The sequence below is a fragment of the Cryptotermes secundus genome, unplaced genomic scaffold (genome assembly GCF_002891405.2).
Source record: "Cryptotermes secundus unplaced genomic scaffold, Csec_1.0 scaffold183, whole genome shotgun sequence".
Lineage (NCBI taxonomy): Eukaryota > Metazoa > Arthropoda > Insecta > Blattodea > Kalotermitidae > Cryptotermes > Cryptotermes secundus.
Window position 1 is genome coordinate 1,787,711 of NW_019729899.1, and position 24,827 is coordinate 1,812,537.

At 40.1% G+C, this 24,827-nt stretch overlaps 1 protein-coding gene across 2 annotated transcripts in view; it reads right to left on the bottom strand.

The window, feature by feature from the left end:
* LOC111865754 overlaps positions 1–24,827 on the bottom strand; it is a 338,635-nt gene that overhangs the window by 243,521 nt on the left and 70,287 nt on the right. The window contains exon 1 of one of the 2 annotated variants that reach the window (XM_023854022.2): positions 22,748–23,533. The exons of the other annotated variant lie outside the window; for it this stretch is intronic. Within the exon in view, the coding sequence (XP_023709790.1) occupies positions 22,748–22,808 (61 nt within the window). The 5' untranslated portion in view covers positions 22,809–23,533. Of the gene's footprint in view, positions 1–22,747; positions 23,534–24,827 lie in introns of those variants that run through there. 2 annotated transcript variants of the gene reach the window in all.

Sequence of the window (24,827 nt, forward strand, 5' to 3'; positions counted from 1 at the left end):
TGCACTGTCTTCGCTCGCTTGGAAACCGGGATCGTGTGTTCGAATCCCACTCAGGGCATGGATGTTTAGTTTGTGTGTGTCCGTTTTTCTGTGTTTGTGTACAGGTAGAGGCCTTGCGACGAGCTGATCACTCGCCCAAGAAGTCCTAACCGAATGTGTAAGATCTAGTAAACCGAAGTGAAACGGAGAATTTCATGGAGGTAGGCCTAGGCCCAAATTGGGGCTGTACCGCCACAGAAAAAAAAAATATTGGTTGGAGTAGGTGAGTCACTTAGTGCTCCATTGGCTATTTTGATTAGGGGATGAGTGTATATCCAAAATAGTTATTTTCATAACGCCCGTCCTGAGACCTCTGTTCTCTTCTCTGTCTTGTGCTGAAACTGCGGAGTCTTGAGTAGAACGAACTGCAGAGCAGAAAGTGAAAGCTTTTCACCAAACCTACTATTGGAGACTTAATCACTTGGAACTGTGTTGCACCTCGAGAAAATTAAAATGAATTCTCGCATATTTTTAATTAAGATTTAATTACCATTTATGTCTTCCATTATTACAATGTGGGAGCCGGGATAGCGCAGTCAGTATAGAGACTGGCTACGGGCTGGAACGTCGAGAAATCGGGAGTTCAAGTCCCTGTAGAGCCAAGATTTTCCACTACTGCACGTCGTCCAGACCTGTTCTGGTGTCCAACCAACCTCCTATACTTTATCTTTTACCCTATTACAGTAGCTCTGAAGGCGTGTGTCATCAGAATTATCTAGTATTACTATCTGTCCGCACCCTAGAAGCCAGGAGAATGCAATGCCATGGTTGGTCTTCGTGAAGAGGTGCTTGGAAAGACGGGGAATGAAAAGAGTTTATATAAAACAATTAACGAAGTAAATAAAGAACGAAACTGCAGGATAAGGCAGGAAGGAGGAAGCGAAAGACAAATTGAAACAAAGAGCAGGGACAAAATGAAGTCTGTTCCCGTAAAGGCTGGAGTGAGACCCAGGGAAGTCCGTTAATTAGCTCGTAACAAACCCCGCTATCTAATTGTGTAACAAGGACAGCACTTTTTTTGTACTGCAGAACAACAGATGCAGCAGTTATCATGGTTTCGAGCGATGTTTAGCTCTTTTTCTTTCCTCGTGTACCCTCGCAAGAACTGAAAGTAAGAAAACATTCAGGCCGGGCCATAGCTCAAGCGGTTAGTCGCTGGCTTCCCACCGCGGTGGCCCGGGTTCGATCTAGGGTGTGGTCAAGTGGGATTTGTGGTGGACAAAGTGGCGCTGGGGTAGGTTTTCTCCGAGTACTTCGGTTTCCCCTGCCAATCTTCATTCCACCAATTGCTCCACAATCACCCTCACCTATCACCTGGAGCTGGTACAATAGGCCAGAAGTGGCCGCAGTACAAGGGACTTAGTACCACCCCACTAGTAGTAAAAAAAAAAGATAACATTTATGGCTGCTAGTGTCTTCCGTTATACCCTTAGCTTCTTCGATCACCCCACTGTCCTTACACAGGCATATCTATTTAAGCTTCCTTATAATCTTGTCAATTCAAATGAAATTTTCCTCCGATCATGGCGCCATTAATTAAATGTACTTGTTTCCCATAACCTCTGTAATTTATTTAGTTTTAGGCAGTGACGGACGTGAGGAAATTAGAACAATAGACAAAAAAATATTTGCACCACTTCTGCGCCATTGTCGTGAGATATATGAACAGTAATAGCTAATGCACAAGGATATCAGCAAGGATATTTGTACAGTATGGAATTCAAACCTACAAATATTTTATTGTGGTTAGAATTGTGTATTGTCTTACTTGAACAAATTTTCATTTAATTTTGAAAGTTTTCGGAACTTATGAAAATTCTTCAATTACAATAAGCTACTGGTCATTGTTAATTGTTTAATTATATATTAGGCAGGAGATTTCTGCTTATCATACATCGATCTTCAACTGAGAATTTTGTTTCGGAGTACGACGCACTAAATTTCGCGAGAATATATTAATTTTTCCATATTTATTAATGTTAATGTACTAAATACAATGCAGAATAAAGGATTTCATTACATGTTGTACAATCGATATTTTAAAAACAATCCGCCTTTTTTTAATTTTGGCGCAGACTGTATAACATAGTGGCATTATAGTTTAAATATATATATGTCGGAATATACTGATTAATAATTCTAAACGTGGAATATATCTCGGTATAATTTATTCTAGTGTTATAATCACCAATACTCGTACTTGTGTTTCTGATGAAGTGTGCAAGTTATGTCTTATCATCCCATGGGAACATTCATGTACTTACACAGACACAAACCGTAACATATGAAATACACAAATGCAGTAAATGAGACAAACTCCGTCTTAAGTGCAACAATTTAATTGTAGTTCTTCCTTCTTTCCTTCCTCCACACTACACGTTTCGGCCCTAAATGGCCATCATCAGGTGTATATTCTTACGTAGCTGCTACACTACCCGTAGTTTAAAATCTAAAACACCAGTCTTTCCAATTGTATGTATGTATAAAATCTTTGTTAACCTACACACGTCAATTTGATTTTCAAAATCGGCACTTTTTAAAATTTCAATTCAAATTAAAATGTCTTTAAATTTTCCGTTCTTTTTCTTTTTCCAAATTTTAAAAATTAAAATTTCTCTGGGTACTCGCCCTATGTCTATAGTGCTGCAGCGGCCACTTCTTGTTTTATCGCTGTTCAGGTGTTGTTCTGTGTAGGCTCTCTGTGCGTGTGCCGCTGCCTATCTTTAATAAAGAAGAACTACAATTAAATTGTTGCACCTAAGACGGAATTTGTCTCATATACTGTGTGAGTGTAACAGGATGCTTAAATATAATATTGTACACAAATGCAGCTTAGTTCACTGTTTTAACAAGGAAAGGAGGGAGTGAGATAAAGGTACGAAATTGGCAAAGAGAAGAGAAGAAGACGATACGGACGACGGTATGAAATTATTGATTTTCTGTTGAATTTCAACGGTCATTTCTGTTAGTAATTGTGAATGTATGACTTGTCCTGTCACGAGACGAGTGGAAAAGCGCTTTTTCATTTAGGTTGTCAAACACTGAAAACTTGCGCAATAAAAGAGGTCGATTTCGCAACAGTGTATCTCTTCTGTAGCATGGAACAGAGTAAACGCAAGAAAATAAAATCAAGCAAAAGATTGATATCAGGATGAATTACTTATCGGTCGTCAGTGATAAATTTATGGATAAATATTTTCAGAAAGTCCAAAGTTGTCATAAAGTTGCATACCTTCTTCAGTGTGAAATGAAATACGAAACCTCCTTTTAATTTTAACCTCTCTTCCAAACAGCTTTATTTATGAGATAGAATAACGATTTCCGAGAATACTTACGCAAACAACATAAAGTTTTCATCATGCATTAGCTAAAACCAGAGACAGGTTACATGTCCTTTCGTGAAATGCATCAACGCATGCTCTTTGGATAACTAAATGTCCATTCTAGTTAGGACTTTGAAGTACGTACTTTCAGAGAACGACAGACCTAGAAGCACTCGAAATGGGGATTTGTTGAGTTCTGGGGCTGACAGGGTAGTTCTTGTTTTCCCAGGTTGTCAAAGCTGGACTCGTGTAAGGGCATAGTAGGATCAGGACTAGCAAGAGGTGAGTCTCTTGGGGTTACCTGAATTTAAACACAAGGTCTGCAGAATTACAAACCTAACCTTCCACTAACCATGCTAACAACTTCCATGCTAATGAACTAAATCTACATCGAATCAATTGAGTGGTACTTGTGTCTACGTTGTTTGCGGTCAACTACACAAATGAAGGTTCTGAGGTTCTCAAATCGTGGTTATGAAGACAATTACTGACAAGTTTCGTCGATAAGGTGCTTTATTAAGTACTTTAAAGACAATTTTCCAACTTCTGATGCTGTATTGCTTAGAATGAGTGTACATGGAAGGATTATTGTTCCTTAACTAACCGAAGCAACATGGCGGAATGCTAATATCAATATTACAGTGCGAGAAGATGAATTTCAAAACGCATATTAAAATGTAACGTACCAGTTTTCAGTGTTCCGTTTGAGAAACAAACTAGTATTCAATATCCTTAACTTCTATAATATTATCCTTATTTCAGATTGATGCATTCGTCCTTCTTGCAAGGATGCATATAGGCTAAAGCCGATTTTTGGCAGGCTACAGGATTTATAGGGCTGTTAAACAGATTAAAATCTCAAATCAGTCACTATAAAAGATATTCACAATTAAAATATTTGCTACCCGCTATTTTGCGCACACGTTCCATAATCTCTCGACCTTTAAAACGCCTTCAGTATACAAAGAAATTTCCTACGCTTGGAGTTTCATGAAACTGCCATTATTGCCGACAATTATCATTGGAGGCTAACGTCAAAAGGGTGCGTGAAGTCGAAAAGTTTCCTTTGGCAACTGGAAACCGTTGATGCTACTCCTGCAATTCCTCAAAGTTGAACACACTTCAGTTTCAACGGAAAAATAGTAAATTGAATAGCTGTACAGAGTTCTACCTTCAGTTCAAAAGGTTTCAAAAGCTGTACTTAATCAAACAAGGAGCCGGGTTTTCCATTTGTTAGAAATACAGTGAAAGAACTGACTCATCTACAAGCTACGAGTAATAGCCTCAAGTTCACAGAACATTGGTTAGTATGTAACCTGTAAATGTGATCAATTCATCTTAACTGCCTACAACGCTTCTTAGGGTATCTCTATGATATACGCTAACGACCAAATTTGCATTACTCTTGGGGTTGGGCGAAAATGAATCCAGGTGATGAGCCTGCCATTAGTGGGCCCAATGTATCAACCCCGGAGGATGTTTAAGTGCCAAGAATTCGATATTTTGATAATTGGCAGGAAATCGAGCTAGTCCCAGAAAACGTACCCCAGTCTAATATTTCGCATTACGAATCCGATATAGCTTGACGTGGCATCGAACCCGGGTCACAGTGGTTAGAACCCGACTACTAACCGTCCCTAGCTATGGCACGAGCAACGTTGAAATTTCCTCCTCTCCTCAAACACTACAATTTGAAGGCGTATAGAGTTTCTAGGACTCTGAAATATATGGAGGAGAATTCTTAGCTTCATGCTGTGGCAGCCTTATCCTCTTGCATAAAGCGACTGATACGGATAAGTGACAATTCGCGGATCCAAACGTCACTAGAATCCAGATCATCCAAGCCATTGTTATGAAACAAAAGGTCAGACTTATATTTCGTAAAGTTTCTAGAAGTTCTCTCCTTTGCATGGCCCATTAAATCGCGAAAATTAATTTCTGCAGAATTATGAGTAAGTAGTGAGTCTTCGAAACGACAGCCTTTCTTTTGAGATGTGATTATCACATAGTAAAAAGGGCATATGTCTCCATGGCTCGAGTTTGCTTTCGACGGAATTAAAATGTGCGGACACTTAAATTATTTTTCGACTATTGTATCGGGAGGGCTTCTTCGGGTGTAAGGCTGATAGTAGCCCGAATGGATGAACGGATTTCTTTCTTTATTATCATAACATTTTTGGGTGATTGTGTGGGATTTTACTCACGCAGTTCAAGCTTCAACTGCACCTCACTTTAATTGGCTCTTGATAATAATATTCTAACTAAATTGAGTGAAGCTGTTTTCGGATTAAGTTAATTCTAATTAATATGTGCTGAGAGATAAATGTCCTAATCTCAAAGATTCATCCCAACTTCTGACTCCGTGACCAGCAGAGGACGCTACTGCTGAAATGTCAGGATGCTGAGGGAGCAAAGCAGAACAGCTGAGAGGTTTGTGAGAAGCCTTGCTTCTTGACGACATTCCCTTGTAAAAAGTGTGATTTTGATGCAGCTTTAAATTTATCATGTAAGTATAAGCATAAATTTTAAATTCCATTAATTTTACAGCAAAAATTATATTTCAAATTCTATGAGAATTTGTGTATCATCCGTTGAAAAATTTGCGGAAAAAGTCTATCCCTCCATTTTACAACATTCTGATTTTTATATTACTTCTCCTTTCTTCAGTATTCTTGAGTTTAATTAAAATAAATATAGTAACATTCGAGTAATTGAAGCACAGCATACATGTTTAATTAAGTTCAATTAAATTAATGGAAAAAACAAAACAAAAACAAACTCCGTGATTTTAGTCTGCAAGCGAACTATACCGACCGAGCGACCGCGTCTTGTTAGCGAAGTTAGTGCCAACTTTTGCGGATAGAGGGTGTCGCGTGGTCAGCGCAACAAATCCCCACGGCCGTTAATTTTGGTTTTCTACACCGGAGCAGCTATTTCCTTGAAATAGCTCCTTAATTATCATCACTAGGCTGAATGGAAAGGTGTGCAAAATATTTATTTACAGCATAATAAAAATGTTGTCCTTACAGTCAACCAGAATGAACAAAAATCAAAATGCATGTAGGATATTGGTGGGAAAACCAGAAGGATAGAGACCGCTGGAAAGACCAAGGCGTATTTGGGTGGACAATATTAAAATGGATCTTAGAGAGATGGGATGGAATGGATTGGATTGATATGGCTCAGGATAGGGACCAGTGGAGGGCTCTTGTGAACACGGTAATTAGCCTTTGGGTTCAATAAAATGCAGAGAAATTTTTGAGTAGCTACAGAATTGGCGACTTCTCCAGAAAGAACAAAAATGAAAACGGTTCAGCACAATTTAGTTTAGGCCTCGAGAACAAGCATGAACGCAACCGACTCCATACTTCTGCTGCGCTTGCTTGCGGACGGACAGAGACCACATTATGAAACTGATATCTTTGTTTTCGAATTCGGTTACGAAACCAAGTCGTGCTTTCTTACGCGTGCAATGACAGTTCGCAGGTGACTTCCCCTTATATTAATGTCATTCAGCTGCTAATTTCTCGAATAATAAATTAAATTCTGACATTTTGAAACAATATGGAGCCGGTGCGTAAGAACAGCTGAAGCTTTACAGAAAAACGTCGGAAGTGCAGTGGAAGAGAATTTAATTCCAGCGTAACTAATATGGAAAGAAATAACATTGATTGTTATGAAAGTAAATTCAGTGCAGACAAAACTTCGGAAGCTCAGGGCTTAATTTTATGTTCGTGTGTCTGTAATCGCATTATGCCTGTTCTTTGTCAGCATTTGTGCTTCTGTCTTGGTAGCTCGGAGGCTGCCTGCCGTCTTACAACTTCTGATCAAGCAATTCTGAACACGACAACTGCTGTCTTCTAGTGCGTGATACCGTGTTTGAGGTGTTCACGGTGGTGAGTGCTAAGGCCGAGATCTATTCAGTTATTCAGTATAGAGGGGGTGGGTTTCCCGCTATCTCCCCTTTCTGCCAGCGAGGTCGGCCCTCTACTGGAGCGGTATTCGATAACTCTTCCCTTTCCGCCAGCGAGGTCGGCCCTCTACTGGCATTGGTATCCGATAACTTCCCCATCTACCGGAGGCCTTGGACACTACTTGGGTCTCCTAGAGACATGAGGATCTTTTACGTGCCGTAAATCTACGACACGGGACCCACGGCTTAAAGTCCCTCCCGGAGGACTTGTTCCCTGAATTTTTCCGCCCTTAAAAATTCCACGACCTCCGCCGGATTTGAACCCGCGTGGGAACTTTACTCGTAGACTGTGGAGGCCGCTGGCCGAGATCTAAGTTGCATGTTTTGCTGTGCTGCCAGTGCTCTAGACCAGTGGTTCTCAACCGTTCTGAGAGCGGAGGAACATGTCACCTTCTTCTTCAGGGTTGTAGAGTAAACCAAGGAAGAAACTAGCATGTAACAGGCAGCATGTGGAGGTACATATGCTCCTGCGAACGTATGAGAGAATGGGGGTATAGCTAGGTCATTCTTGACTTCTGCGCTAGATGGAGGTAAGTTGGCAGCTTCAAGCTCCTGCCGCTTTACCCTCAGAGAAATAGCTTCCGGTACCCACTCGTATAAGAGCCTGTGTAAACCCCAGATTCGGGCTGACTGAATAATCTATTGGAAAGAGAAAGAACAGAACAAAAAAGAGAAGACAAATTTTTGTATATTCCAATGAAAATTGTTCGCTAATTGGAAACGAGTCTTGATCAACTTGTTTTATATTTCAGGGCATTCACTGTTTACTTAATTTCCAATCACGGCAGAGCGCACTGGTGGCTGTTCACGTGCTTTTGATCGTCGTACTGGAACAAATTATTTTGTTTTCAATTTATATGAATAAATCGTAGAAATAATTTACGAACCCGCAACTGACATTCAGAAATTTTGCATTCACGTATCGTTTAAGCAACTCTAGTACTAAATTGCGTTCAAACTTTCAGCAACTATGAAACCATTCTCACTCAGAACTCATGATAGTCCACTCGTCTTCCGCAGCCCTTCCGAAATCTGCTCGGTGAACGATGCGGTATTCATAACAAGGTCAATAATTGGGCGCCTCCTACAGCTAGCCGGTCGTTTTTCATCAAATTTGGTTAATACGAGAAATATCGATAACGTTCAGAACCCCACTTCTGTTAATTTGAATATTCTACCAAGAGTTTTGCAACCAGTGGGGCGCGGGACACTGTCAGTTCTGGAACTGAAGCTGGCCGCTTTTTATATCGCTCGAGAGAAACATGAAGAGGATTCGAGACAGTCATATATATATATATATATATATATAGTTAGTGGGTTAATGAGCTGTGCTTTCATTTCCGTGGACGGCCTTGCATGAAAACCTGTACAAATGACAGATTATTATAAAAATTAACTTTATATCGAATCAACTTACACGATTAAAGAAGAAAAGTGAACTAAGTACTCTAACGTACGTATAGTTAAATTAGGGGAGGGATTCCTCCACTGAAAAACAAGACAAATTCACTAGAATTATTCATACTTAAACTGTAACTGTTCTTCAATGAGGAAACAATTTTCAAGTCACAATAAGTGATATAGTCACATACATATATATTTAGACTGTAACAGACTATAGTCCATTCGCGGAGACGAGACAGCGTAAACAAAGCAAGCCCCGCGTCGCCACAGCTGACAGCGAGGAGTGGACAAAGCGCGCAGTTACTCAGTGTACTCACTGCATTCGGACGCACGTTAACCTGCATTCAGACTGAAGAGTGAACTTTGGACGCCCCTGCAACGGTACACGCATCACGCGATCGCTGCATGATTTCATTCAAAGAGCGAAGGAGATAACGCGTGCATTTGTTTACGAGGACTCTCTCGTCTCCATGGACTATAGTTGAAGAATGTTCGCAGATATCTGCAGTGGTAATTCACACGAGGATCACTGTAAATTGAACTTTAATTCATGACACATTAAGATCGCCAGATCCTGAGTCAACTACGGGAAAAACTGACATGTATATGTAGTAGAAGTCCCTATACAATTGCAGCTAAGGAAATAGTACTAATGGCATTTCATTCCTTTTCAAGTAAACGTCACTGTTTTGTTATAACATAAAGACACAAATCAGTTTCGAATATTTTCTCGTTGTTTCATATCGAACTGAGAGTAGAGGGAATTTCTAACATCTTTGTAAAAGGTAAAATGTAAAGTTGTCCTTGTGCTTAACTAAATAAGCAATATGCCATGAAGGCGTATGAGGGAGTCATCTATAACTCCATATTTTCTCGACCTCGGCAGTACTTAGAGGTGAGCTGTCAGCTTCACGCCCCGGCCTCTTTACCCCGAGGAAAGAGCCCCAGGTACTCATTTGATAGGAGGTTGGGTGGAACCCAGAGCAGGTCTGGACAACGTAGAGAAGAGGAAATTCTTGACCCTACTGGAACTCGAACTCCGACCCCTCTGTCGTCCAGCCAGTAGCCAGTCGCTACACCCACTGCGCTATCCCGGCTCCTCTCCAATAAATGTTATCCTGTGGGTTCCTGTCTCAGATCTGGAAACTTTATTTACAATAATAGAAAATTTTCGGGTAAATGGAATACATTTCTTTCAATTTAAGAGTATATGAGAGGTTTGGCCTTAATACACACTATGATATTAGGGTTTTCAAAAATATTTAAAACTATATTAAATTTATCTACCACACGAAACATTGTTTAACACCGTCTTGATTCAAACATTGGTTTATTTGAAAGGACGGTGTGTTGCAAAAGGAGCAGCAGTTTCGGCATAATGCCTTAAGTCAAGTGCCGAAACTATATAGAATTTCGTATATATTTTAATACTGAGTGCCTGGAAAATATGTAATAATATCAACACTGGGTCTAACGTGGATAAATCCTCCACATATATGTTACTGTTGATATGAGCTTTGTAGGCTTCTGCCAAGTAGTGTTTGTACTAGGTGGTGACGTCCACAGAGCTACTGTTGTCAACACGTCACTCCTTTCCGACGAAGCTCCAGCAGATATCTTGGATAGCTAGACTGTTGGGTGTGCCGACAGGCATCTTAAGGTAATCATATAAGTCGCTTTTATCCATAAGTACATAAGCAGGCATGAATATTGATGTCAGCAATCGGACATGTTTCCTTTTCCTTGGCACTACAGCCCCAGTGGGCCTAGGCCTACCTCCATGAACTTCTCCGTTCACTTCGATTTTTCTAGATTTTACACATTCGGTAGGACTCCTTGGGCGGGTGATCAGCTCGTCGCAAGGCCTCTACCTGTACACAAACACAGAAAAACACACACACACACAAACTAAACATCCATGCCATGAGTGGGATTCAAACCCATGATCCCCGGTTTCCAAGCGAGCGAAGACAGTACATGCCAATCGGACAGATTAGCGAAGAAAAATTCCAAATTTCTTCCTTATGGTTTTACGGATTAGGGAACATATCAGCCTCAGGAAATTAATTTTCACCACCTTCATGTTATTCCTCTTACTTCTCGTATTGTAGGTTCTTATTTTCACACTACATTCTGCTTTCTCTCTTTGTACGTTTCATCGACGTATCTATCATTCCAAAAATTATCCGTAATACCTCAGGTCTCTCATGAATTTCACATTTTATCATGTTATCTAGTTATATCTACTTAGGAGCAAGACTCTGTTTTGTTTTACTTTAATAAGAACTCTCTTTAATAGACCATTTCACGTCCACGTCACACAGTCATACTGACTGATAAACGTTACAAACAACGCTTCTCCAATTAAAGTCATCTGGGTCTTCTTATTAGGTGGTCAACGACGATGTCAACATCGAGACTATAGAGCATTGATGATAGTATGATTAATAAATGTGGAATATTTGGTAGAATAAGAATTTGCAGAGGAAACGGCCGTACTCCGAGAAAACCCGCCGCAGTTCCACTTTGTCTATCACAAATTCCACACGACCTGTATATCGAACCAGACGACAGAGACTAAACGCCTGAGCCATTTCACTATCCCTCTGTGTCCTGTCAATCATAAGTACATACATATTGACATTTTAACGACTTCCCTGCTCTTTATAAGCTGCTTGTATCTTCTGGAAATTGGAACTTCAACAAAGAATAACCAATTCTATAATTTTTGTCAACTGTTTTTTACAGAGTATAGTTTTATAATTTTTATATTCGTGCTGAAATATAAGCCGACTCTAGAAATGCTGACACAAACACAGATAACATCCTGTATAACATCAACAAAATGTACGATTCGAACTTCACGTAAAATAAGAAGTACTGGATCAACGGAAATCAAAATTAAATTTACTTTTTGAGTTTGCTGTAGACCCCCACTATGAAATTCATATGAAATCAGTTAAGAAGTTTCGGATATAAAAATTCTGGACGGGAAGATATACAGATATGACTCATTTTCTGTGCCATAATTTATGCTCATTATGTACCGATACAAGGTGACAGCGAATTTGCTGAAGAATTTAAAGGAATATTCTCGAATTTTGAAATAAAATATATCAGTACGTATGTACAAGACACTCATATAAATATTTAAATGTATGATGAAGCAAATGTGAAAGAAATATGTCTCTATTCGTTTTGAGAAAGAACATGCTTCATAGGTTGTGGGTGACTATTCAACATGTCTGCATTACATTTTGTTCTGCCATAATTTCCTTCTTAATTTCCTTACAAATAAAATAAATATGCAATGCAATCCCTGAAACAGTACAAAGCCCACAAACTACGACACTGCAAGTTGATGTGAACTTCAATTTGAGAAGCACCAATCTTAATAAATTATTCCTTATGTCTCTGTTCTGTGAACACTAACTTGAATGGCGTAAAGGGAACAGGCTTCAACTGCTAGAGGGGTATTTCATTTAGTCATACCATGGCACAATCATCTCTGGAACGTGGTAGCTATTTGCTTCAACTTATATGACAACCGGAAGTAAAGGGATGTTAAGAAAATGCATGCCGCTTACATTCCTACTTTCACCCCACAGTCTTTTAATTAATTTAAATAAATAAGCGCGACATTTAGTATAATTGCAGTGTGTCAACATTCCTAACAGTCGTAACGAGTCGTCGGACTGTATTAAACATCTCGATAGGCCATTAATTCTAACCTACTTTGCCCTATGGGGAAAGGCAGTGTTACATTAAGATGTAACGACTTTCGAATGTTTGTTTATCTGCCCCTCCCTCAGAATAAGTTTGAAATATTTTATTCATTTTCATTAAACTTGGTGAAACTAGAATTCAACCAGCATTTACACATTAAAATATTCTACTGTTCATAACACTGGGATAGCGAAGTCGGGTTAGCGACTGGTTACGAGCAGGATGACCGAAGAGTCCAAATTTGAGCCCCGGTAGGGTCAAGAATTTTCTCTTCTCCACGTCATCCAGACCGGTTTTGGGCCCCACCCAGCCTCCTATCCAATGTGTACCGGGGGCTCTTTCCAGGGGGGAAAAGCGGCCAGCTTTCTTTCTTGTAGAATCCAGAAGCAAAGTATCATGTGTATTACTGTCCGAGTTGTGGGGGCAATACACGCGGAGCTTTCACTTCCATATAATATAAGAACTAACCTCATACAACGCTCGACAAATTAACAGAATTGTACATCATGACGACGAAAGAATTTTAAAATTTAAAAAATAAGATATATTTTTACAACTTCATAATATACTATATAATTATAATGTTTAACACTATGAGTATGAGTATGAGTGGTGAGCCATAAAACTGGCCCTAGCACTGGGACCTTCAATGGGCTATTGTGTTTCCCCTTTGGATTAACCCTTTATCAATCTTACACTTCGAATGAAAGGCAGGACTTTGTTTATGGGGGCGTTCCGTGAAGAACTAACCCGGGTGGCGATATCTTAGGTAAGCTATGGCCTCACAATCACATAGGATGTGTGTGGCTGATTCATCTTCTTGTAGGCACCTTTCACAAGTTGGGTCGCCTGTCAGTCCCGGTTTGGAAAAGTGTCCTTTTAGGTGGCAGTGTCCACTAAATGTTTAACACTAATAAGGATCCATATTAGAACATTTCAATACCATGAGACGCATTTGACGAAACTGCCAGAAATTGGTACCAAATGTGGACGAAATATGTAGCAGTTATTAAATAAAACCAATGTAAACAATTCGACTGGTTTATTTTCATTGTTCTGTTGGCGACCAGAATACACAGTAGCATGCACAGATGTAGAAAAGGAAGGTCATGAAGCTAAAGATCGCCATCTAAGCCTAAAGAAGGCCGCGCCACAGCTCAAGCGGTTAGTCGCTGGCTTCCCACAGCGGCGGCCCCGGTTCGATCCCGGGTCCGGTCAAGTGGGATTTTTGGTGGACAAAGTGGCGCTGGGGTAGGTTTTCTCCGAGTATTTCGGTTTCCCCTGCCAATCTTCATTCCACCAATTGCTCCACAATCACCCTCACCTATCATCTGGGGCTGGTACAATAGGCCAGAAGTGGCCGCAGTACAAGGGAATTAGTCCCACCCCACTAACAATAAAAAAAGCCTAAAGAGAGGTCTCCCGCAAACTTTTACACATACAAAAAATTAAATAATATCGCTTCATGTGATATTATTTGTGGTCAGTAATTTTCGATCTACGCTAACTCCGTTTCTTTTGCGGCTACATGCAGTTTCCTCGTTGCTTCTCCAGAATAGATCAGACTCAACGTTTTACGTTGAAATTTCGAAGATATGAAACCAAGTTTCCACCGTAATAAAAACATTGAAATAAATTGTAAAACTTTCAATAAAACAACAAAGAGCTTTGCGATATATATTAGTTTTAATCCATTATAAATTCCTGTATGAAAGTCAGACTATGAAAGGATGGATTCTTCTGTATATTTAAAAAATTCATACCCAGTTCAGTATGGCTACTTATTTACCCTGAAATTCGCAGACATGTAAGAGATAAAAACGAAATAAAATAGCAGAGCGAGAGAGAGAAAAAAAGCAGGGAGGAAAGTACACAGAGAGTAAAATTTTCAAAAGCGATCCTCTTTTCTAGAGGGGGTGAAATCTGTATCAGACATGCGCAAAAAGCTATTACTGTGAAATATCGTACAGGTTAATAATTTATTTAGCGAATCAAATAAATTTCGTGAGATAAAATTCCCTTAATATTTTCTTTTACGACTGGCTATCCTTAACTAATATATTATACATTACTGGATGCTTGAAAAATATAAAAATGAGCCATGTATCTGGAAGCAGAGTGTACACAGGGTCACTTGCTGGTATTTCATAATGTGCCATTTCTTTTTTCAGCTCTCTGCTTGCCGCGTGATTATTTATGGTTTCCTGCTTGGCTTACTATTTGGCCCTGTAGATGGAGGATATATGTTCCTCCGAAACGTCGAATTTTCTCCGAACTACACAGCGTTACAATTCAGAAGATCGCACTCTCCATAGTAACCGCTGTGATAACTTTAAAGCCAACACAAGCGGATAAGTTATCGTGCGATATTGAAGAATTTCCCATGTTCGGTGGGTCCCTTGTCAACACGGCATGGCGCGTCCTCGGGTTGCGGATCAAGGAGACGCCCTCCAGGTATGGAGAGAAGCCACGAAAATACTGAATAAGCAGTCGCGGAGAGCCGACAAGGGGGGTTGGGCGTGGGGCTAACAACCCCTCACCGTAAAAAATAAGGTTCTTACGAAAACGTTCCAAAAGCCTCGGACTTGGACGGATCCTCTGGAGAAACGACATAGGCGAAAGGAAGTGGATCTAAGATTTGGTACTCAGAAAGTTAGAAGAGTGTACTGGGCAGGTTCGCTCGGGGCAGTGGCAGAAGAAATCTCAAAATACAAACTAGATTTAGTGGCAGTATAGGAGTTCAGATGCGACGGAGGTGGCACTGAACCAGCAGGCGAATATACATCTTTCTATGGAAAGCGGAGTGAAAATCATGAATTAGGTGCAGGCTTTTTGTACATAAGAGAATCATATCAGCATTTAAGAGGGTAGCGAACGTTTGATGTAGGCTGTCGTACATAATAATAAGAGGACGCTGCTGTGGTATCATTGTTCTGAAGGTTCATGCATCAGCAGAAGATAAAATTATTGATATAAAGGGCAGGTTATACGAAGAACTAGGACATGTATTCGATAAATTCCCGAAGTACCATATAAAAATTTTGTTAGGAGATTTCAATGCAAAAGTAGGTATGGAAGACATTTTCAAACCAATGATTGGGGATGAGTTTGCATGAAATTAGTAATGATAATGAAGTTAGAGTAGTAAACTTTGCCATAATTAACATCTAAATTTCTATTTTATTTAATTTACTTAAACTACTACACATTAATTTAACATATTCGTATTTAAGCTTTATCACATTACGACATATTATCGAGATAATATAAATTTATTGAATATAAAAATGGATCCATTTTGATAATTCATGTAAACCAATTGACGATGACCTTTGCAGATCGAAACAGGCACTGGGATGAAAATAAAGTACCACGAATATTAAACGCTTCAACGTCTGTTTATAATTAATTGTCGCGTTGACAGCCCTCAATTTGACCCTTATTTATCATGCGCAGAGGGATACGGAATATAAAGGTAACTGAATATGTTACCCGTGATAATCTGTGTGTCACACGACCACATATTTGGTTAACTGATTCATCATCCTCATGAGATAAACTCACTTTGTTCCATTCGGTATTTTATTACAGACAAACAAAGCAAAACCCCACCTTAAGCCACGTAGATCGCCAGTGAAAACCACTGACGTCATGCAGACAACAAATATTAATGATATTGGGAAATTCGTCATTTGCGGAGTCTCCTAGGCAACCACGTACACTGGCCCCCCACTCTTTTCTTGCACGCAGCTTAGGCTCCGTGTGCGCTTGTGATGCAAGTGACTTCAATGAGGCAGGTGACTATGAATTAATGGAAGGTGATTTACGGGAAAGCAAGTAAAAGCAGCCAATATCGAGTTCCAGTAGCCTTCGGAAGTTGAATTATAAAACTTTGTGGTTTTTTACTAATGCTTTGTGTGCCTTAGATATAAAATTTTTATTCAAAACAGGAAAAATCATATAAATGTAAAAAATCAATTGAAATGCTCAATGTTCCCTTTTATGCATATAAATATATTCTTTCGTTACACCGCCCGTCATACTAAATCTGCAAATATTTCGTCTCCTTCAAGGACTGAATTTAAAACTCTGCTCTCTTCCGTTTCTCTCTTCATAATCCCATATTTTAATTCCGTAGATTCAAATTCTGTAACTTTTTTTCCTGTGGCGCTACAGCCCCAATTTGGGCCTAGGCCTACCTCCATGAGACTCTCCGTTTCACTTCGGTTTACTAGATCTTGCACATACGGTAGGACTCCTTGGGCGAGTGATCAGCTCGTCTCAAGGCCTCTACCTGTAGACAAACACAGAAAAACGCACACAAACATCCATGCCATGAGTGGTATTCGAACCCACGATCCCGGTTTCCAAGCGAGCGAAGACAGTACATGCCTTAGACCGCTCGGCTACTGTGACTGGCAGTGTATAAGAATAATATATAAGAATTCAGTTCGTACCTCACAGAAAACAGATCCGAACCTACGATCCCGGCTTCAGAGCGAGCGTAGACAGTACATGCCTTAGACCGCTCGGCTACCGTGACCGGCTCTAAATGACAAGACTAACATGAAATAAGCAAGTGGACACTGGGTCAATATTAGCTCCTTTAACAGGTTTCCAATTCCACGAATCACATTCATAAAATATTCTATGATAATATTGATTTTAAATTTCAAACACCGTGAGGCTGATTTTCGTATTACGTAGCCTGCATTAAATGTAGCATAAAATGGTTCTTCATCCATGAAACGATTGATTGATTGATTCTGTTCCAACTACAGGCAACGATCACCGCCGAAGGAGACTGGAAGATTGTCATAAATTGTGAACAGGTAACATTTTAGAATGAGGCAGCTGACATCACAGCTGAAAAGGTCCATAATTTGCATAGTGAGAACACGGAGACCAACAATATAACAATAGTAATAATAATAATAATAATAATAATAATAATACAGAAGAAGAAGAAGAAGAAGAAGAAGAAGAAGAAGAAGAAGAAGAAGACAACATTCTTGTAAGTAATGACAAAAAATTGGCGAGTCGTCATTCGACACAGCATTGTTTTCAGAAACGTTTATTATCACAATACAAACGCTGAGACACGCCGTCAAATCAACTGGGAAGTGCACATTATAACGATTTTATACGACGCTATATAATGTCTGGTTACAGAGTCGTTACAGAAACGAAGAAGCGGCCTAACCATTACAATATTTGACATGATACACAATTTTGTAGTTGAGGAAGCATCATTTAATAAGCATAATTTCCTTGTACAACTACACAATATGAGGAGTGTCGTCCGCTATTCTACAAAGCGTTTTCTGTGTCTTTCCGTGAAGAGGAAAGCCTATTTTCTGACTTTCCCTGAAATGGAAACGAAAGCGTTCCACGTTTGACTTCGCTTCGTGAGGTACGTGGATTGAATCCCCTGTCTGGTTTTGTTATTCTGTTCAGTACCTAGAAGTCAGGATAAAAAAAAACATTATCTACCTCAGGTTTCCTGGGATTTTGGACTTTGTCTATTGTCCGGTATTCTAAAAAACTAGAAAATATTACGTTTCGGAAACTGTTGCGTCCCTTCGACATAGACCTCTCTGAGGTATTGAAACAGCTGTAGTGAATATGACATTAGTTGTTCAGTGATTGAGGTTAGCTTTTTCTGTGGGACCAATCAGAGTAGGTGTTTTCCCCTTCACCTGAGGATGGAAACAGATCAACTTTTCGGAGCGTTGTGTTTGCTATTTCCTAGAATGTCGCACAATGTAAACCCAGTAATTCTAAGTGTTATACATCTTTCTAAAACCCCTTTAAAATCAATTACCCTTCTCAAATTTGTCGGTTCTACTTGTGAAGAAGAGAGAGAGACCTTTCACCAATAAAATCTTGAAAAAAGCCATACCCGTTGCCTTCGATACCCTTTCCATTAAATCAGTTCTTTACAACCAGTGCGGTTTCAAAAGCATTGTCAGTCCTCAGGAAACCAACAATCGATAAAATGAAAAGTTTCAGATACAAATCTCCAATGGCGTATCGGAGGAAAAGTTTGAGTTCCACTGAATCGTTACGAACTTGAAAAACTGCACATTGTACAGAGCATGCTCACGCTCTGATCCTTTAATTATAAACTGTAACTAATCAAGTTAATTCAAGGAAAATTTATTTCTATTCTGATGCTTGATTTTCGAATGACGCACCAGATATGCTTATAGTATTTCCTTAATTTTCATTATTCCTCACAGGGAAAGGGCACGCGGTAGCTGAGACACTATGCTACTAGTCGGAATGTCCCGGGTTCAAATCCCAATGAGGTCTTTGGATTTTTTTCAATTGATTTAATCCTTCCGGCCCTGGGGTCGACTCAACCTATAACAGAAATGACTACCAGGAATTAATTAAATAATTTCCCTGGGGAGTAAAGCGAGGCCGGCGCGTAGGGCTAATAACCTCACCGCCATCTTTGAGCCGATTGTCTAGATAATGTGGGACCCTCAACATCTCACAACCCTATGGGCCTTCACGGTCTGTTACAGGGATAGCTTTACTTTTTTTTATATCTCCCATGGAAATTCAGAGAGAGCACCTTCATGTGGATAACAAGCGCGTCATCCTCTCATGTCGTTCAGAAAATCTCAGGTTGAGTATGAGATTTGGGTCTCGGCATTTTTTGCGACCACTCAAATAGACGGAGTATAGTGTTAACTTTCCTGTTTTCCAGCTGATTTCCAAGATATTGCTTCTAGGCCACTGCTGCCTCCTTTCTTATCCTCACCTGCTCATCATTCATGAATATATTCCGTTCTAACTTGTTGTAAATGTTGTAAATATCCTAAGAAAAATCGAGAACCTCTTGCCCTGACACGTGCAGCTAATTAACCTAGTTCATATAGAGGCGCTACGAACCAACCACACGCAACACGAAATTTGTTTTCGAGCCTTTGTATTCCACGTTCAGAGTTCAACCGTTACTTACAGCTGCAATGCTGTACTGACATTTTAATGCAACTTTACTTGAAAGTAACACTGATATGGGTTGTAAGGCAAGAACCGTTATGCTTTCTTATCTCGTTACCTACATGTTTTCACTTCTTATAAAAATATTCAGTAGACTGATCAATTCGGCCTAGATGTTGTCGGTAAGGTCTCAGTTCGAGTCCCGGCGGGGTAACTGGATATCCTGACTGAGTTTTACGTTGCTTTTCTCAGTCTTTCTAACAAATTACGAGACAGTACTTCGATCAGGGCTCGAATGCTTCGTTTTAAATCTTTTCTAATTTGTCAGTGATCCCGTTATGAGACGCTACATGAGCCTCCATATTGGAATAATCCTCACATAACCTACGGAAGTAACTGTGCGCAAGCGCGAGTCTGTCAGACTGTCGTTCTGTAATTCCTCTTAGTACTTTCAACTGAAAGGAAGGGGCACTATTACAAAAGAACTGCAAGATAGACTCTTGTCTCTGTTTCAAAAGCAAAGATTATGAAGTGTGGAGTTAGTTCTTCTGTCAATTACTCGTGGAGCTGAGCCCTTCTTGAGGAGAAGTCAAATCTGCAGCTACTCAAGAACTTCCCAGCACCCTATGGAACCCAAAAGTTCATGACCGTGTTCACTGGTCCCGATTCTGAGCCACATCAATCCAATCCACACCATCCCATCCTATCTCTCCAAGATCCATTTTAATATTGTCCACCCACCTACGCCTTGATCTTCCCAGTGGTCTCTTTCCTTCTGGCTTTCCCACCAATATCCTATATTCATTCCTCGTTTTCTACATTCCTGCTACACGCCCCGCCCATCTCATCCTCCATGACTTGATAATTCTAATTATACTTGTGGAAGAGTGTGCAGTGTGGAGTAGGACAGCAAAATGATCATGACTGATGACTGATGACTGACTTGTAAGGAAGCGGTAGCGACCTGCTTCCGGTTCTGCCCTGCTTATACCGCGGAAAGACTGAAAAATCGCATCTGAAGAACGGGTAGCCCAGCCGAGATTAGAACTAGGTACCGGTACTTTCTGAACGCAATTTACAACTACATTATCTTGTTCCATCTCCCAAGGTTATATGGAATTACATTTTCCAAGGTATCCGGTGTCTCCAGGAGAGACTCGAACAAAGCTCGTCTCGAATACAAATCTAGAGCTTCATTTCTAGAGGAACCTGTTCGGCTGTGTACATTAAATCTCCACTGCGCTCATCTTCGTTCCCTTTCACGAACTCTTCGCTGCAGGTTTCCCATGATGCTATGCAAATCCAGTAGATTTAGTTCGTTTCAAAAGGACGAGTCCTAGTATTTTCGTTGCAACTCCTCCGCCGAACCAATTACGTTCCACCATCAAAATTTCGTACACAAAACTTATTTCTGTCTTCCTACCTATATGTTCAGCCCATGGTTTGATACGTGATTTTGACAAAATCAACCGAACAACACAGGAAAGGGCCGAGTTCCGTAGAGCAGCACAATCTACCGGCAGCATTCGCTTAAAAATATTGCGTTCAAAGTAAAGCCGGGTTCGCTGAAGCATCGACGTGAGATGGTCGTCAGTTTTATAAATGAAGACTGCATCATAAAATTGTCCATGAAACTAAGGAAACTGAATCACACAAAAGAAGGACCATTCTCATGTAAGCAGTTTACCGTAACAAATTATTTACGTTTTGTGAGGCATAGATAATCGCTTCCGGTAAACAAGTTGTTACACATAACAAGTTTACATGATGTAAAATGTAGACGGCTAATTCCGCTGAATGTAAGAATATGTACACTTTACTGTAAACTATATCAAACTTAAAATTCCCAAAAAAAATATTTCAGAAAAGGAAAAAGAATCTATAAAAATTAATAAAGTCTGGATAAATACGGCGGTAAATTATTATATTATACTTGAATTTAATAAGACTTCTAAAAATCGTATTTCATTAAACTTCGCTGCCTGAGACCAAGGAGAACATTTGGGCGCAGCAAAGAAAAAGTATTCAGAGATTTAAGAGTATGTGTACTAAGGATCTTCATAGATTGTTATCTTCATCATGTATTATTAGACTGACATTAGAAATGCATATAATTTGAATTTGGAAACGTGAACTGAAGAGACCAAGCTGGAGAACGAGATACAGATCTGGGGATAATTTTGGAATAGATCTTAGAGTAAACCGTTATGAATGGGCGAACTGGATATGCCTGGCTGATGACTGGGACAGGTAACGAGGTTCTGTGAATACGAGAAGCCCAATAATAAACCTTCGCAGTTATTAAGAGGTGGGGAAATTCTTGAGCTGGCTGACTGAATATTGGCTTCTCAGGAAGGACTTCTTGCCGTAAAGCAAAGATAATAAGAGAAATATTTGCTTCAACTAATATTAATTTTTTTTTAATTCGCTTAGTGGGCGGTGGAGTCCAACTGGGTCCACTCGGCACGGCGGTCACTGATTGGCCTATTGTAGCCTGCCTCCGGGTGCTTATGATGACGGAGAATTTGGTGCAATAAAGATTGGCAGGGGAAACCGAAGTACTCGAAGAAAATCCGTCTCAGCGTCACTTTGTCCACCACAAATTCCACTTGACCAGACCCGGGATCGAACCCGGGCCGCCATGGTGGGAAGCCAGCGACTAACCGCTTGAGTTATGGTGCTTCAACTAATATTCTAAAACTACTGAAACTTCATAATGAGAGTCAGAGAACAAATTAATTTACACCAGGGCTATTATTGGTATAGATACAGTGCACGCAGTATACGAAGTTTACTATACAAACCTAACGATTCATAATATTAAAGTCACACTGTCCACCCCTCCCCAGATAATTACGATTCAGCTGTAACGAGAAACAAGTACATCCGAATCCGCGGCATTAGCAAGGCAAACGTCACTTCACTCCGTCACCAGCCAAGTTCCAGCCCCACACTTAAAGGCCGATGATGGAATTAAGTGTTACAACTCTGGAGTTTCATAGGGCACTTCACCAGTCTGAGCCCTTCTTGGGCTTGCCTCATATGTTACAAATTACTTCTAAGATGTAAGATTTGAGGCTTTCACGGCGGTGACTATGAAGAAAGCAGTCTTCTGGGATTTGGCACCGTGTATATGTGGTGTTAACCGACGTTTCGGAGGAACGTATCGCCCCCATCTTCAGGGTTGAAGAAAAAGTNAGATAATCGAGCAATTATATGGACAGTAAAAATAAAGATTCATAATCATTTAATTGGATAATAACTGTTTTTATTATGATGACACATGCTAATGAGAGTAATGATGCTCTGCAGGCAAACTGGCACTTACTTGTTGAAATGAAGGCCAGGATAAGAGAAATTAACTCCACTGTCTTCCGTGAATACTTCATTGTTGACTGGTTAATCTTCTGTTTCTTATTATTTAATATTGTTTAGGAAGTGTTTGACGTTCCCTTGGTGCTATACAGTTTGAGTTAATGAAAAAGTCGTTAAATAAACAGCATATATAAATGAAACATCGATGTACTCAGTTATAATCTGAGATCGAATGATGGTCTTCTTTCTTTTCAAAACACTCAGATCCACTTAAACGGAAGAAAACACACGAAAATCACAAAACACAAATTATCCAACAATGAATCATCTACTTTCTTTGAGTTACGATGCAAAGAAGTGACGATCAATCGCAAAACATGGGTTGATATTAGGATCTTGCAGTTCTTACAGGGGGTAGAAACATTCGTACATACTTTCTAATATTTCGTTAAGTTTTAAAGTTAATAATAAAATAAATTTTCTTGGAATACGTTTAACAAAACTTAAATTATATTCTTTTAAAATAAATTAAGACATGTTCGTGTTTTTTCTCTTTCGTTTGGGCTCTCTTTTCATTAAAACGAGTTTCTGTTGAACAGCACAAACTGGCTTTGAATAAAATCACGAAAGATTAAGCGAGTTGCAACATTTCAACTGAAGGGTGAGTCAAGTATTATTCTACCTTTGAATAAAAGCACCAGTTTCACGAATATACTCGTTTGTTTTACTGTCGTCGCTCTCTCTCTCTCTCTTCTCACACGCTCACAGTGTGTCACATTTTTCTTTTTTTTCTGTGTGTGTGGAGTTAGCCACGGACAGGAATGAACTGAGCTGCGAGTATAAACAGAGGACACGCTCGCCACAAGAGGAGCAGCAGCAGCCGCCGCCTCTGTCCAGACTTGCGCAGTCGGGTGCGTTGAGCGCCAGCGCCCCCCTTGATACAAGCATTATATGTACTGGTGTTGAGAGAAGTGGACATTGACACTGGCCTGACGATTTTAAGGGAAAATAAACGTTTTCGGAAATTAGTAGTTCTGGTAGAGGCCTCTAAAGGCGAACTTAGAAGTAATCGGCGCAATGCAGCATAATTTAATGAAACATATAACAGGCCTTGATATCTTCACAGCTGTTTTACTTAAGTTATGGCTGTATGACACTAGGTAGAAAATTAAAATAAAATGAGAGAGCATAGATTATTTTTAATTATGAATAGTACCTATATGTGCAAACTCGGGTCAATTCCATGTACCCGTGTCCAGTGTGTTGTAAAGTACTTTCAAAACCGCCCCGAAAAAAGAATACAGCTTATACTAAAGTAGGAGGATGGCTCAAGATGTTAGTCGCTGGCTTCCCATGGTGGCGGCCCGGGTTCGATCCCGGGTCTGGTCAAGTGGGATTTGTGGTGAACAAAGTGGTGCTTGGGTAGGTTTTCTCCGAGTACTTGGATTTCCCCTGCCAATCTTCATTCCACCAATTGCTCCACAATCACCCTCACCTATCATCTGGGGCTGGTACAATAGGCCAGAAGTCGCTGCAGTACAAGGGACTTAGTCCCACCCCACTAGCAATAAAATAAATTATACAGCATTTTTATAGAAGTCCTACTTACTTTCATCTCATCAGAACAGCTCCAGAAGAACTCAACATAGCCATTAGCTAAAAGCTCACCAACTGATATTTAACATACAGCCGACACAGGACTTAATTAATTAATTACACCATGTAACTAAGTATTTAATTAATTCGCATAGTGGAGGGTGGAGTCCAGTTGGGTCCTTTCGGCAAGGCAGCCACTGATTGGCCTATTGTAGCCTGCCCTGGGTGATTATGGTGAAGCAAAATTTGTTGCAATGAAGATTGGCAGAGGAAACGGAAGTACTCGGAGAAACCCTACCCCAGCGCCACTTTGTCCACCACAAATCCCACTTGACCAGACCCAGGTTTTAACCCAGGCCGCCGCGGTGGGAAGCCAGCGACTAACAGCTTGAGCTATGGCGCCGCCATGTAACTAAGTAACAATGTGGTTATAAAGTGAGACAGTATTCTCAAAAGCACTGGCTACCACGGCGCAGGAACTCACTGTGCTCCTACCT